Source organism: Phocoena phocoena, chromosome 7, assembly GCF_963924675.1.
Source record: "Phocoena phocoena chromosome 7, mPhoPho1.1, whole genome shotgun sequence".
Classification (NCBI taxonomy): Eukaryota; Metazoa; Chordata; class Mammalia; order Artiodactyla; family Phocoenidae; genus Phocoena; species Phocoena phocoena.
In genome coordinates, this window is record NC_089225.1 from 21,123,768 (window position 1) to 21,140,098 (window position 16,331).

Genomic DNA, 16,331 nt, shown 5'->3' on the forward strand with positions numbered 1-16,331 from the left:
CCTATCCTGGAGATCTATAAAACTAGGATAGATGGAGACCCATTTGTCTGGAAGATTTTATGCATAACTCTGCCTGGAGTAAAGTACGAGCGGATGACCCACAGAGGTCCTTTCTAGCCCACTGCTCCCTAACCACAATGAATGGACAGTGTTACAACAGTGATATAGATGGATGTGGGAAGTACTTGCTTCCTCAGAAGATCTGACAAGAATGAGATTTTACACTTTACATGTTATTTATTATGAAGTTATAGCCTTTAAAAAATTAAATATCACAAATCATGAAGAGTTCATTTTACTTTAGGTAGTAATTAAGTATATGCCTCTAAAATTACATATCCTGGGGAATTCCCTGGCGGTCCAATGGTTAGGACTCCCTGCTTTCACTGCTGAGGGCCCGGGTTTGATCCCTGCTCAGGCAACTAAGATCCCACAAGCCTCGTGGTGCGGCCAAATAAATACATAAAATAATAAAATAAAATAGCACATCCTATAAGTATACTCACACAAATGCATTTACTTGAAAACTCATTTTCTTTAAATGTTCCTTCTTACTCTCATCAAGATTTTCAAATTTATATAAACTATCATTAGATAGTTCTAATTATCCTTAAATTTCTCGACTTAATTGTTCAAGTGATTCAATAAAAAGAAAAACATTTCCGATATGATGCTGCAGAGTACGAAACAAATCTTCTATTACCTCATAGCTCGAGCCTTGTGAATTTGGCACAGATCATACTGAATGGGAAACTACGCACAAAAGGTATCTCCTGTTTCTCCCAGTCTCCGTGAATGGCAGAAACATCAACCCAGTCGGCCAAGCAAAAAAATCTAGTAGGCTTTTACCCTCTCCTCCATATTCAGTCGAACACCAATGTCTTAATATATTTTGAATTATTCTTTCTTTCCAGTTAAGATGTGGTACAGCCACTACCCTTGGTTCAGATCACCTAGGTGACCAGTGCAGCATCCCAACTGGATTCCCTGCCTACAGGCTTATTCCTCCCAATGCATTCTCCACACACAGGCATACCTTGGAGATACTGCAGATTCAGTTCCAGACCACAGAAATAAAGCAAATATTATAAGAAAGTGAGTCACATGAATTTTTTGGTTTCCCAGTGTGTTCGAAAGTTATGTTTAAACTATGCTGTAGTTTATGAAGTATGCAATAGCATTATGTCTAAAAGAATGATGTACATATCTTAATTTAAAAATACTTTATTGCTAAAAGATGCTAACCATCTGGGCCTTCAGCGTGTCATAATCTTTTTGCTGGTGGAGCGTCTTGCCTAGATGTTGATGGCTGCTGACTGATCAGGGTGATGGTTGCTGAAGGTTGGGGTAGCTGTAGCAGTACCTTAAAATAACACTGAAGTTTGCTGCATGAATTGACTCTTCCTTTCACAAACAATTTCCTTGTAGCCTGCAATGCTGTCTGATAGCATTCTACCACAGCAGAAGTTCTTTCAAAACTGGAATCAATCCTCTCAAACTCTGCCGTTGCTTTATCAACTAAATTTAGGTCATATTCTAAATCCTTTGTCATTTCAACAAACTTCACCAGGAATAGATTTCATCTCAAGAAACCACTTTCTTTGCTCATCCATGGAAGCAACCCCTTTTCACTAAAGTTTTACCATGAGATTGCAGCAATCCAGTCACATCTTGAGGCTCTACTTTTAATTCTAGTTCTCTTGCTATTTTCCACCGCATCTGCAGTTACTTCCTCCACTGAAGTCTTGAACCCCTCAAAGTCATCCTGGAGGGTTGGGCTCCAACTTCCTTCGAACTCCTGTTAATGTTGATATTTTGACCTCTTCCCATGAATCACAAATGTTCTTAATGGCATCTAGAATGGTGAATCCTTTCCAGAAGGTTTTCAATTTACTTTGCCCAGATCTAAATGAGGAATCACTATTTATGGCAGCTACAGCCTTACGAAATATATTTCTTAAAGAATAAGTGTTGAAAGTTGAAATTGTTCCATGATCCATGGGGCTACAGAATAGATATTGTGTTAGCGGGCATGAAAACAACATGAATCTCAATTTATGTCTCCATCAGACCAGGTACATTGTCAATGAGCAGTAGTATTTTGAAAGAAATCTTTTCTGAGCACTGTTCTCAACAGTGGGCTTAAAATATTCAGTAAACCATGTTGTAAACAGATGTGCTGTCAACCAAGTTTTCTCGTTCCATCTATACAGCACAGGCAAAGTAAATTTAGCAAAATTCTTAAGGGCCCTAGGATTTTCAGAATGGTAAACAAGCACTTGCTTCAACTTAGAGTCACCAACTGCACTAGCTCCTATCAGGAGAATCAGCCTGTCTTTTGAAGCTTTGAACCTAGACACTGACTTCTCTCTAGCTATACAAGTCCTAGATGGCATCTTTTTCCAGTAGAAGGCTGTTTCATCTACACTGAAGATCTGCTGTTTAAGGTAGCCACCTTCATTAATTATCTTAGCTAGAGCTTCTGGATAACTTGCTACAGCTTCTACATCAGCACTTGCTGCTTCATCTTGTACTTTTATGTTACAGAGATGACTTCTTTCCTTAAACCTCATGAACCAACCTCTGCTACCTTCAAACTACATAAGTCTCCTACATATGAACAAGTTCCATTCTGAGAGCATGTCTGTAAGTCCAGCAAAGTTAGCCTAGGTACCCAACTAACACAATTGGCTATATACTGCTGCTTTTACGCTTGCTTCCGGACATCCTGGGCTGGAAATAAAGATACTGTACTGCTGTACTCTATAGAGGACTGTACAGTAAAGTACAGAAGAGCACAACCACTTGTAGAGGATGCATGCACGTGATAATGTATGCCAGACTGTGAACTAACTTACGTGACTGGACACACGAACACATGATCACATCTCTGAAAGTTTGCAACTTGAAGGTTCGTACGTAGGGGACTTACTGTATTCTTCTGTAGCTTCCTCACCTCTCTGAGCCTTCAAAGAATTGATGAGAGTTAGGGCCTTGCTCTAGATTAGGCTTTGGCTTGAGGGAATGTTGTGGCTGGTTTGATTTCCTATCCAGACCACTAAAACTTTCTCCATATCATCAGTAAGACAGTTTTCCTTTCTTATCATTTGTGTGTTCACTGGAGTTATATATATATATATATATATATAATTAATATATATTTATGTATGCATTTATGTGTTATATACACACATAATAATATATAATAATTGTCTATTTATATATATATATATATATATGTGCATTTATTTATTTGGCTGCACCGGGTCTTAGTTGCGGCACGCAGGATCTTCATTGCAGCACGCAGGATCTTCATTGCGGCATGCAGGATCTTCAGTTGTGGCATGCAGGATGTAGTTTCCTGACCAGGAATTGAACCGAGGCCACCTGCATTAGGAGTGAGGAGTCTTAACCACTGGACCACCAGGGAAGTCCCTGGGGTAACACTTTTAAATTCCTTCAAGAATTTTTCCTTTTCGGTCACAACCTGGCTAACTGTTTGGTGCAAGAGGCCTAGCTTTCAGCCTATCTCAGTTTTCAACACACCTTCCTCACTAAGCTTAATCATTCTTATCTTTTAATTTAAAGTGAGAGACATGCAACTCTTCCTTTCACTCGAACACTTAAAGGCCATTGTATGGTTATTAATTGACCTAATTTCAATATTGCTGTGTCTCAGCAAATAGTGAGGCCCGAGGAGAAGGAGAGAGATGGGGGAATGGCTGGCTGGTGAGCAGTCAGAACACACACAACATTTATTGGTTAACTTCACCCTCTTATATGGGCACTGTTCAAGGCACCCCAAAACAATTACAATATCAACATCAAAGATGACTGATCACAGATCACCATAACAAATATAATAATAACGACAAAGTTTGAAATATTGCGAGAATTGCCAAAATGTGACCCAGAGACACGAGTTAGCAAATGCTGTTGGAAAAATAATGCCAATGAGACTTGCTGGACGCAGGGGTGCCACAAACCCTCAGTTTGTAAAAAAATATGCGATCTGCAAAGTGCAATAAAGTGAGGCTCAACAAAATGAGGCATGCCTGTAGCTACAGTTCTTTTCCTAAAGCACAAATCTGATCATTTTACCCTACTCCACAATATCTGATTGCTCAGAACCCTTAGGATAAATTACACACTGTGAACTGTGACCTTCATGATGTGGTACTGCTCTCTGTGGTCTCCAACCTAGTCTCTCTCAGAATTCCTCTCTGACATACTAGGCTTTTGCCATGACCTACTTTTGGTTCCCTAAATATACCATTCCTGGTTAATCTTTGTGAGTTTGCACAAATGATTCATGTGCTGAAATACATTCCATCAGCTCCATCCCATTCCCATTTCACTCCCCTCCACTTTGGTTTGCTAAATCTTAACTTTTTCATTCCTTGGAACATTTTTCCTGAATCCCCAAGACTTGGCCAAGTATCTCCTCCCATGTCCTTCCAAAATATTCTGTTTTTTAAGCCCTAAATATGCTCTATTGTAGTTGAACATTTACTTTTACTGTCTTCCCCAACAGACTCCAAGTTCCTTGAGAGGTAGGAACTACATAGTTCCTACTACATAGATCCACAGTGTAGAGGTAATCTACACCATGTCTTGTTCACCATGCCTCTCTAGCACCAAGCATAATCCTTGCCACATAGTAAGCACTCAATAAATGTCTGTTGAATTAGGAAAACATTTAGCCAAAGAAAGGAAGCTTCAACTGTTAGTATGCACACAACATAGTAACCAATTTATAATCTGTGGTATTTCAGAAGTTCATTTACAAAGAGGTTTGGGAGAACTCTGAAACACATTTTCACATGGAAACAATATTAAATGTAATAACCAGATACCTCCCCTCAAAGTTACCTACATCTATAATGTAGGAAGTCGGGGTAGCCTTCTGCTACCAATAATCTTTGGGAATATATTCCAATCTGGGACAACTGACTTTTCATCTCCTTTCTTTTTCTTCAAGGATCCTAGGAATTAGGTGCAACTTCCTATTGACTATCAACACTTCTGACTTCCAACTAGGGTTTCTTACGCACACAGGAAATTATCTACAAGGTTCTCATATATACTCTTTTCCTTTAAGCAGCATTCTATACTCAGTACTAAGTACAAAGAAAGCTAAGTAAGCAAGCAAACAAACAAAAAACAAGATAGTTATTAACTCTAAGAAAAACAATAGTTGTCAAAGAAATGTAATTATAGCTCAACTGTGAAATGTTTAACAGTCATTATACTGTAAACAATGAACACTGATAAAACCAAAAATTATGATATGGGAAAATGGAACAGGGGGAATTATTACAAATATTTTCTTTGGAACTCCAAATGATTTTTGTATCTTGAACATGAATCCTGTGACCTTGATAAATTCAATCATTAGTTCTAGTTGCTTGAAGTGTTCTTTGATTTTCTATGTAGACAATCATGTTGTCCTTTTCAATCTGCATACCTCTTATTCCTTTTTCTAGGCTATTGCACAGTTATGAAAACAATGTTGAAGCAAACAGTGATGAAGTGAAGTGGTGAGAGCAGACTTTCTTATTTTGTTCCTGATCTTAGGGAATAGCATTCGTTCTTTGAGCATTAACTATTATGTTAGTTGTAAGTTTTTCAAAAATGCCTTTTACTGGGATGAGAAAGTCCCTTTCTACTCCTAGTCTGCTGAGATGTTTTATCATGAATGGATGTGGAATTCTATCAAATGTTTTCATTGGTATAATTGAATGGTTTTCCATTTTTACTTTGTTAATGTGGTGAAATACCGATTAATTAATCCAATGTTATACAAACCTTGCATTGCTGGTATAAATACTTTTTAACATATTGGTGGATTTAATTTGCTAATATTTTGTTAAGGATTTTTATATTCATAAAGGATATTGGTCTGTAGTTCTATTCTGATGTGTCTGTGTGGTTTTGGTGTCAGAGTAATTCCACTTCATAAAATTATTTGAGAGATATTTATTCCTCTTCTGTTTTCTAAAAAAGTTTTAGTTAATAGATATGCACATATTTCTGACTGTTATGAGTCAGAAAGAAATGACTCCTTTATCTTTATGTAAGTTTCCTCTCTAATCCTGGTAATATTCTTTGCTCTGAAGCCTACATCATTTCATATTAATATATTTACTTCATCTTTCTTTTGATTATTGTTTTCATCCATTTATTTTTAACCTTTAGCCTTTGTACTTAAAGAGAACTTCTTATAGATATCATATAATTTATGCAATCTGACAATTCCTGCCTTTTAATTGTTGGGTTTAGAGCATTTACACTTAATACAATTATTGATAAAACTGGATTTAAATCTACCATTTTGTAAGTTGCTTTCTATTTGATGTAGTTGTTCTTTGTTCCTTTACCTTCCTTTTCTTCTTTTGGATTAACTTGAATTTTTTTCTGTCATTAGATTACTTTATTGTGTCCACTATATATATATACCACTTAAAACTTTTTATTCTGAAAAAAGTTTAGATACATGAGAGGCTGCAAAAATAATACAGAGTTCCCATGTACCCTTAACCTAGCTTCCTCTAATGATCACTTCTTATATAATTATAGTACAATATCAACACCAGAAAATTACATTGGAATAATGATATTTTCTATCATTATAATTCTACCATTTTGAAAATGTTATAAAAATGGTGCCACGATATATGTAAACTTTTGATATTTGCTTCTTTCACTAAGTATACTGCTTTTGCATTTATCAATAGTCCATTCCTTTTAATGGAGTATTCCATTATATGGATGTACTACAATTTGTCTGAAGGACATTTGGGTTGTTTCCAAGTTTGGGGTTATTATAAATAAATTCTTGTAAAGATGTTTGTGTAAACCCAAGTTTTCATTTCTCTAAGATAAATATCCTGGTCTGGGAAGACCCCACATGCCGAGGAGCAACTAAGCCCAGGTGCCACAACTACTGAGCCTGTGCTCTAGAGCCTGCAAGCCACAACTACTGAGCCCGCATGTCACAGCTACTGAAGCCTGCACGCCTAGAGCCTGTGCTCCGCAACAAGAGAAGCTACCATATTGAGAAGTCCGCACACCGCAACTAAGAGTAACCCCCGCTCACTGCAACTGGAGAAAGCCTGCATGCAGCAACAAAAACCCAATGCAGCCAAAAATAAATAAATAAATGTGTTTAAAAAAAAAAAAAAGAAATGGGGGCTAGATACCCTTCAAGAAATTTGGATTAAAAAAAAAGTTCACATTTTTTTATGATTTACATATTTTTATGATTACTTTTTATCAACTATTGGTTTATAAGCTGATTGAAAGAATTATTTTTTTCTCAGATACTATGTTTTTATTTCTAGCATTTTACTGTCTTTACAGTTTCTATATTTCTTCTGAAATTTTCCATCTTTTTCATTTATGTTGTTTACCTTTTCTACTAGCTCCTTTAACATATTATTCATAGCTTTCTTAAAGTCCTTGTCTAACAGTTCTAAAATCTGAGTTATTTCTCCATCTGGCTTTATAGATTACATTATCTTTGACAATGGATGATGTTTTTTTAAATTTCTTTTTTATTTATTTCATAATTTCTATTAAATACTAGAAATTATGTGTGGAAGAACAGGACAGACTGAGATAAATTATATTTACACCCAAAAAAGGGCATGGTTCTTTTTCTATCAAGGTGATAGTATGTGAGGGACTGCGACAATCTAGTCAATACTGAGTTCTATTTAGGTTCTTTTGCTTTACCTTCAGTGCACCATAAATTTGAAATGCCCCCAACAGTGGGATGCTTCTACCTTGTGAAAGTGTGTGCCAAGAATTCTTCTAAGTGTCCCAACTGCACTCTAAGCTTTCAGCAGTCCCTGCATGCCTGCACTATAGAGGGATATCTCTCTCCCCCTGTACTACATTAATCTTGATGGTTTCTCATTGTTCAGTTCATGATAATGGACGGAAGATTTCTTGGATCTACAGGTAGCACATCGGTATAAGGTAGGCCCTTTGCTCCAGCTGAGTCTTGGAGGTGTGGCTTTCCTGGTGTTTCTGTCCCGCTCCCCTAAGACAACCAAACTATGTCATATAACTGTGGGTGGTCCTGGGCAGGACAGAGGTTCCTGCCTCTCCTCCAGTAGTAACAGATTTCTGTCTTAATAAAGGTCCTGATTTCAATAGGGTTTCCCGCCCAACTCCCAGGTGTAGATGGCTTTTGTTTCTATTCAGCCCCCAGAAGCAGCTGATCCTGAACTGGACTTTGGAGGCTCGGGGAGGGGGACTTTACCTCTCTCACAGTGGCTTAAGGCTTTTGATTAGTGTGAGTTGAGAAAAGGGTCCAGGAAATAGGTAGGGTATTGTGCTTGTACGCTACCAGTAGGGGTGCTCTCTCATCTCCTAGTCAGCATGTGGTAGAGGCCAATGGAAATAAAGCTTGTGAGTGAGTATGGACTCCCTGTGTCAGGAATTCCTATTATTTTGGACTGTCATGGCAGCCTATGCTCAGCTTTTATAATTTTGTTACATTTTATCTGTTTTCTTCTTATCCACTTTTATGGTAGCTACGTTCTTACTGCTGCTCTGCCAAAGGAAAACATTTTATATGTCTCATCTCTCCTCTCAACAAACTAGGAGAAGAAGGAAATTTTCTCACCTAGGAAAGGGCATCAGTAAAAATCTTAAAGATAACATCATAATCAATGGTGAAAGACTGAATGCTTTCTTTCTAAGACTGGCAGCAGGGAAGGCTATTCAACCCTACCACTTCTGTTCAAAATTGTACTTTTGTTCCTTCAATGTGATAGGCAACAAAAATAAATAAAAGGCATACAGATTACAGGGAAGAAATAAAAGTACCTTTACATACAGACAAAATGATGTCTATGTAAAAAATCCCAAAGAATTTACCAAAAAGCCATAAGAACTATTAAGTGAGTGCAGCAAGATTACAAAATAAAAGACCAATATACAAAAATCAATGAACATCCTGTATTTAGCAATGAAAAAGTAGAAATTTAAATTTAAAAGTACTATTTACAAAAAAAAAAAGTACTATTTACAAGAGCATAAAAAGACATGAAGTACCTAGAAATAAATCTAACAAAATGTATTCAAGAAAACTAGAAAGCGTTGCTGGGAGAAATTAAAGACCTAAATCAAAAGAGAGAGATACTCTCTTCATGGATCAGGAGATTGAATAATATTAAGAAGTCAATACTCAATACCACCTCACACCTGTTAGAACAGCTATTATCAAAAAGAGAGGAAGTAACGAGTGCTGACGAGAATGTATAGAAAGGGATCCCTTGTGCACTATTGGTGGAAATGAAAATTGGTGCAGTTGATATGGAAAATTGTGTGGAGGTTCCTCAAAAATTTAGCTGGAACTTCCGTATGAGCCAGCAATTCCACTTTCAGGTATTTAGCCAAGAAAATGAGAACACTAACTCGAAGATATATGCACCCCCATGTTCACTGCAGCATTATTTACAATAGCCAAGACAACATAAGTGTCCACTGATGTATAAATGGATAAAGAAAATGTGGTATATAGGGGACTTCCCTGTTGGCGCAGTGGTTAAGAATCCACCTGCCAATGCAGGAGACATGGGTTCAATCTTGGGTCCGGGAAGATCCCACATGCCGTGGAGCAACTAACCCCATGCACCACATCTACTGAGCCTGCGCTCTAGAGCCCGCCACCCACAACTACTGAAGCCCACATGCCTAGAACCCATGCTCTGCAACAAGAGAAGCCACTGCAATGAGAAGCCCGCGCACCGCAATGAAGCATAGCCCCGACTCACCACAACTAGAGAAAGCCACGCGCAGCAACGAAGACCCAAAGCAGCCAAAAAAAAAAAAAAACATGTGGTACGTATATATATACACAATGGAATATAATTGAGTCATAATAAAGAAAGAAATCTTGCCATTTGCAACAACATGTATTGTTGAGGGTATTATGCTAATAAGCAAAATAAATCAGACAGAGAAACTCAAATACCTTATGATCTCACTTATATGTGAAATCTTAAAAAACAAACAACTCCAACTCCCACCCCACCAAGCTCACAGATACAGAGAACAGACTGGTGGCTGACAGAGGCAAGGGGTTGGGGGCAGTGAGTGAAATGGGCAAAGGAGGTTAAAAGGTACAAACTTCCAGTTATAAAATAAATGGGTCACAGGACGTAATCTACAGCATGGTGACAGTAGTTAATGACACTGTGTTGCATGTTTGAAATTGCTAAACAAGTGGATCTTAAGGGTTCTCATCACAAGAAAAAAATTTTGTGAGTATACATGGTGATGGAGGTTAACTGAACTTACTGTGGTGATCATTTTGCAATATATACAAGCATCAAATCATTATGTTGTACGCCTGAAACTAATATAACGTTGTATGTCAACTGTATCTCAATTTAAAAAAAGAAGTCAATTCTTACAAATTAATCCATAGACTCAAAACAATTCCACTCAAAATTGTACATACTTAAGCTAATTCTAAAAACTCGTAAGGAAAAGCAAAGGACTTATAAGGGACAAAACAATTTTGAATAAGAATAAAGTAGGGGTGAACACCATGTGATTTCAAGACTTATTATAAAGGTAGAGTAATCAAGCCAATGTAGTATTCTGTAAGGTCAGATGTATAGATCAATGAAACAGAATAGAAAGTTCAGAAACAGACCTATACATATATAACCAAGTGATTTTTTATGAAGGTGCCAAGATAACTCAATGAGGGAAAAACTGTCTTTCCAACAAAGAGTGCTGGAACAACTGAAAATCCATATGCAAACAAACAAACAAAAAAACCACAAGATCAGAAAACAAACTGAACCTCCACCCTGAATAAGCCACCACAATGAGAAGCCTGAGTAACGCAACAAAGAGTAGCCCCCCACTGTCTGCAACTAGAGAAAGCCTGTGCGCAGCAACAAAGACCCAGCGCAGCCAAAAATAAAATAAATTAATTTACATATATATATAAAAATAAAACAGAAATGGGATCTACAGACTTAGAAGAATTATTTGGAAATGACATATATGTTAGAGAATTTGTTTCCAAAATATATCAAGGGCTCTTATAACCCAATATAAATATGGGCTTGATATGAACACTTTTCCAAAAAAAAAAAATGAATGGCTAAAAGGCACATGAAAATATGCTCAATATCATTAGTCATTAAGAAAAGGCAAGTTAAAATAATCAAGAGATACTACTACATACTGAGAAAAATAACTAAAATTAAACAGACTGACAATACTAAGTGCTAACAAAGATACAGGACAACTGGAACTCCGACACATTGCCAGTAGGGATGCAAAATGATATGGCACTTGGAAAAACAATTTCACAGCTTTTTATGAAGTTAAATCTATGCTTTCCATATGACCCAGCAGTCCCAGTTCCAGCTATTTACTCAAGTGAAATGAAAATACATCTATACAAAGACTTGTACATGAATGATTAAAACAGGCTTATTCACAATAGCCCAAACTGAGACTATGCCAAATGGCCATTATGTGGTAAAGGAATTTTTAAAAATTGTTATATTAATATAGATATATAAATATTTATGTGTCCATACATTGGAATATCAGTCAGCAATATAAATGAAAAAAACGAATGGATCAATATTCAAAAGCTTTATGCTAAGTGAAATAAGCCAGACAAAAGGCTACATACTATAGGATTCCATTTTTGTGACATTCTGGAAAATTCAAAACTATAGTGATAGAAAGCAGATCTGTGACCACCACCATCTAGAGGGAGATGTGACGGAAATGACTACAAAGGTGCATGAGGAAACTTTTGGGGGTAATGCAAATATTCTCTACCTTGATGGTAGTGGTAACTGACTATATGTATTTGTCAAGCCTCATCAAACAATATGTTTTAAAAAGACAAATTTCACTGTATGTGAATTATACCTCAATAAACCTCTCTTTAAAAAATTATGTTACAGAGAAAAAAAAAATTATGTTATAGGGACTTCCCGGGTGCTGCAGTGGCTAAGAATCCGCCTGCCAATGCAGGGAACATGGGTTCCATCCCTGGTCCAGGAAGATCCCACGTGCCGTGGAGCAACTAAGCCCGTGCGCCACAGCTACTGAGCCTGGGCTCTAGAGCCCGCGAACCAAAACCACTGAAAGCCTGTGCGCCTAGAGCCCATGCTCCGCAACAAGAGAGGCCACCACAATGAGAAGCCTGTGCACCACAATGAAGAGTAGCCCCCGCTCGCCACAACTAGAGAAAGCCCACACGCAGCAATGAAGACCCAGCGCAGCCAAAAATAAATAAAAAATAAAATTAAAAAAAATTATGTTATAAAAGATCTCAGAATTGGAGAAAGATGACACTCATTAGTATGTATAAGTTCAACCATGCCGGTAAAAACAGCAGACAATGTGTGATGTGTCTACTTGAGAGTCATACTGAGATTTAAAAACTCTAATTTGCAGTTTTGGACAAACAGAATGTGAACACATCTATCTGTAGGGATCTAAAAACATAATACCAATTAAAAATGATTGACTTACATAAAAAAAGATTATTTGTAGCAATTATGTAGGAACACCATGGAAAAAGCTGGCAACAAACATGAATATATATAAGTCCTTTAAATGAGAAAGTGTAATATATATTATACTCCCTCATCAAAGTATACCCATATATAGAAAAGGATCGATATATGAACAGGTATAATAGTGTTCATTATACTACTGTTTACTTTGAATATGTCTGAATTTTTCCATAATAGAGATTAAAAATTAAATGGCAAAGACATGTTGCAGTATGCAAATAAGCTGCATAATTTAAAAAAATTAAATACATTAAATAATTTGTATCAAGACAAACACATGATGGCCCAGCAATGAGTACCTTGGCAATAGCAGTTTGTTTAAACATGCGAGTAAACAACCCCACGACAGTCTTGGTGGCACCTGAATTTGGAGCTCTCATTAATTTTTCCCACTCTTCAAAGCTGGAATTCAATTCCTATGTAGGAGAAAATAATGTTTAGAAATACAGCACAAAGAACATAGCAATTAATGCAATAATGAATCATGTCCTACTTATTTTTTTATACAGAAATATATATATATGAAGAAAATTTCCCATAGGTGCCAGTGTGTTGATTTAAAAAACATCAATCAGTGTGGATGTAGGTCAGACACATGTTTACGCTAATGACAGAAAGCAATGACAAGGTGTGGGAGGAAACCAAGCCCTTTGCTAACATCATATATCAAACAACTGCAGCCTTCTCTTACAGAAGAGCATGTAGTCAAGTAAAAATAAAAATTTAAGAAAATTTTTAAATAAAATAAAAATTTTATGTAAAAACAAAAACTTAAAGAACTCACAGTAGCAAAAATATATATGGTAGCAAAGCATTTTTTACTAAAAGCATTGAATTTATTTAAATAAGCATAAAGACGGGGAATATTAGTTAAATAAAATGTAACATAGTCATATATTAACTCTTATTTTTCTTTTGTTAAAATAATGGATACAGAAAATCAGATCGTTTTTATTTTACCAATAATATATTGCTCAATGTTTACAAAATTCTTAGTCTCAGCTTTCAAGACAAAACAAGGCAATAAACAGTCTCTGTTGACAAAGTTATATCCAGATTTGAAGAAATTTCAGAGACTATAAAAGCACTGTACTCCCCAAAAGTAAATGTAGACAAGGATTACCTAATCTTGTATTACCAATTCTGGTTTCTAATATGTTGAACTTTACATCTTACAACATGATCACAGAGCTTCAGGATTTCAAGAACAGGGGGCTGGATCCAAATTATCCTAGAAGACAGCTACTCGTACTTTAAAAAAAAAAAAATCCTACAGCAAGAAAAATAACTTCCCTTGATAATTATTGGGCTTCACACCCTACATATACTTAGAATTCTTTTTTTAACATCTTTATTGGAGTATAATTGCTTTACAATGGTGTGTTAGTTTCTGCTTTATAACAAAGTAAATCAGTTATACATATACATATGTCCCCATACCTCTTCCCTCTTGTGTCTCCCTTAGAATTCTTAATACTAAGTCTATGTTGCAGTTGAAGTGCTTTATTCCTCTATTTAGCAGAAATATATTTTTTAATGACTAAGATACTAAATCTTTTCACATTATTTGATGACTAAATTTAAATTCTTCCTGCTCTCTTCTTGAAATGATACAAAGCCAATTCATATGGCTCTATTAATTAAACCTATTTTAAGAAAGTGGACTTTTCCTTCTGTGAAAAATGAAATATGTGCTATCTTTCACAGTATAATTTAAAATGATTTCAAATAAGACTCTCAATCAAACACGGGTTCTCACCTTGGCTGCCGCTGCTGGAAGATCAAATGGAATACGCTGTCTGATTTTAGGGGGCAGTTGGGTTAAAACTTCAGCCTTTAATCTTCTAATCATTATGTCACTTAATAGCTGATGAAGTTCGTTAAGATTTGAGGCCCCTCTGCAATCCCACTGAGGTCTTTTACCAAAATATCTGTTAATATAAAGAAAACACATGTAGCAAAGCTGAACTTTAGAGTAAGAAAACAATTTATCCAGTGTGTTCTTCCTTTTAATAAGGAGCCATGACGCTGTTTCTTTTTTTTTTAAGATCTTTTTTTTTTGATGTGGACCATTTTCAAAGTCTTTATTGAGTTTGTTACAATATTGCTTCTGTTTTTATGTTTTGGTGTTTTTGGCCACGAGGCATGTGGGATCTTAGCTCCCTGACCAGGGATCGAACCCGCTCCCTCTGCATTAGAAGGCGAAGTCTTAACCACTGGACTGCGAGGGAAGTCCCTTTACTTTTATTTTTGAATGCAAATTAGTTTCAAAAAGCTCAGCTTTAGAAATAGTAATGAATAAGATTACACATTACTCTCAGCTGTAGTAAATGTTAGTGTTTAAACATAGTGTTTATACTGAATTAATAAAAGGGTGGGATGAACAGATAACTATGAATACCACTGGCATTGTATGACCTCACACGTGGATGACCTTTGGATGACCTCACGCATGGCAGTGTGTTTAGCAGATCTAGCCCTAAATAAGCACTAACTGCAAGTACACCAGCCAGTATACGTAACAACCAAAACCAACTAAAATGATTTCTACAAATTCTAGGAGGCAATATTATCTCCCATTGAACTGTTAAGCACAGCAGATAGATCACTTGGTGATCTCTTCTTCTTTTGAACCACTGGATTGACAGCAAAGGAAAAAAAAAAAGGTACAAATGCCCTATGAAAGAGAGATGGCAGAGAAAACATCAGAGAATAAGTGATTTCAACAAACGTTTAAGTCAGACAGACAAGCGATAGCTGACCCGACAAAAGAAAGTAAGCTACAACTTAAAATGTTTGCAATAGGGAACTTATCCTCTAGATCTCTGAGAAGACCAGGAGTTGGAAGCACCAAGGACTGGGGTAGGTATTAAATCGAGTGGACCTATTGAACTTAGGCATCAGGACAGCTGGCCTAATGGCATCCCTGAATCACTGTGACAACCCCACACAAATCCACAAAATTCCCAATCATCTTCAGGGGCCAATACTACTAAAAATAGCTACTAGAGAATAATTAACAAAGGAAAAATTCCTGTTAGGTTGTATTATAATTACTAATATTAAAAATTAAATAACTATTCATTTTAGTGGGATTTGGTGGTATATAATGCAAACAGTGTCATTTTGAGAAACCTGGAACTTGGCTGACATTGTTTTTTTTTTTAGTTTAATGTATTTTGATAGCAAACATACAGGAATAGTACCAAAAACATTAAAATCATGTATTTGCATGTAGAATTGATTAGAAAAGTATAGTGAATGGATGGAACTACTGTATGATAAAATGACAGACCCCACTTAGTTGTCATCAATAAGAAATGTACTTGTTTTAAAAAACTAAGGGCTGGCATTGTAAAAAATTTAATAGGTTTAGTTATAATTGTTATAAATTGAATTACTGAAACTTGTTTATTGAAATATTTTGACTTTTTAATGCTTTATGTCTCCATATTTATATTAAAACTTTATACACTAATGAAAATGGAAAAATACTTGCCAATAACCGATTCTGTCACCTATTTTTCCATTCACAATCAAGATACTTAAGTACATTTTGACCTCACGGTTAAAAAAAAAAGAAAAAAAAATCTAATTTTTGTCAATTATCTCTTAATAAAACTGGAAAAATAAACTGAACAGGAAAAAAATCTAATGTTTAGGACTACAGAAAATGAGAAAAAGATGTTGGGTCTTTTTTGGTTGCCATTAAAATGAATTCTTAAGCACATTCTCCACCTTTGCAAAACATTGGGC

The 16,331-nt window shown here is 36.0% G+C and overlaps 1 protein-coding gene across 2 annotated transcripts in view; it reads right to left on the reverse strand.

Annotated features, from left to right (window-relative positions):
* ZRANB3 (zinc finger RANBP2-type containing 3) overlaps positions 1 to 16,331 on the reverse strand; it is a 237,638-nt gene that overhangs the window by 59,073 nt on the left and 162,234 nt on the right. For both annotated transcript variants that reach the window (XM_065880766.1, XM_065880765.1), the window contains exons 6-7: positions 14,335 to 14,506; positions 12,875 to 12,991 (exon numbers count right to left, since the gene is read on the reverse strand). In XM_065880766.1, the coding sequence (XP_065736838.1) occupies positions 12,875 to 12,991; positions 14,335 to 14,506 (289 nt within the window). The remainder of the gene's footprint in view (positions 1 to 12,874; positions 12,992 to 14,334; positions 14,507 to 16,331) is intronic.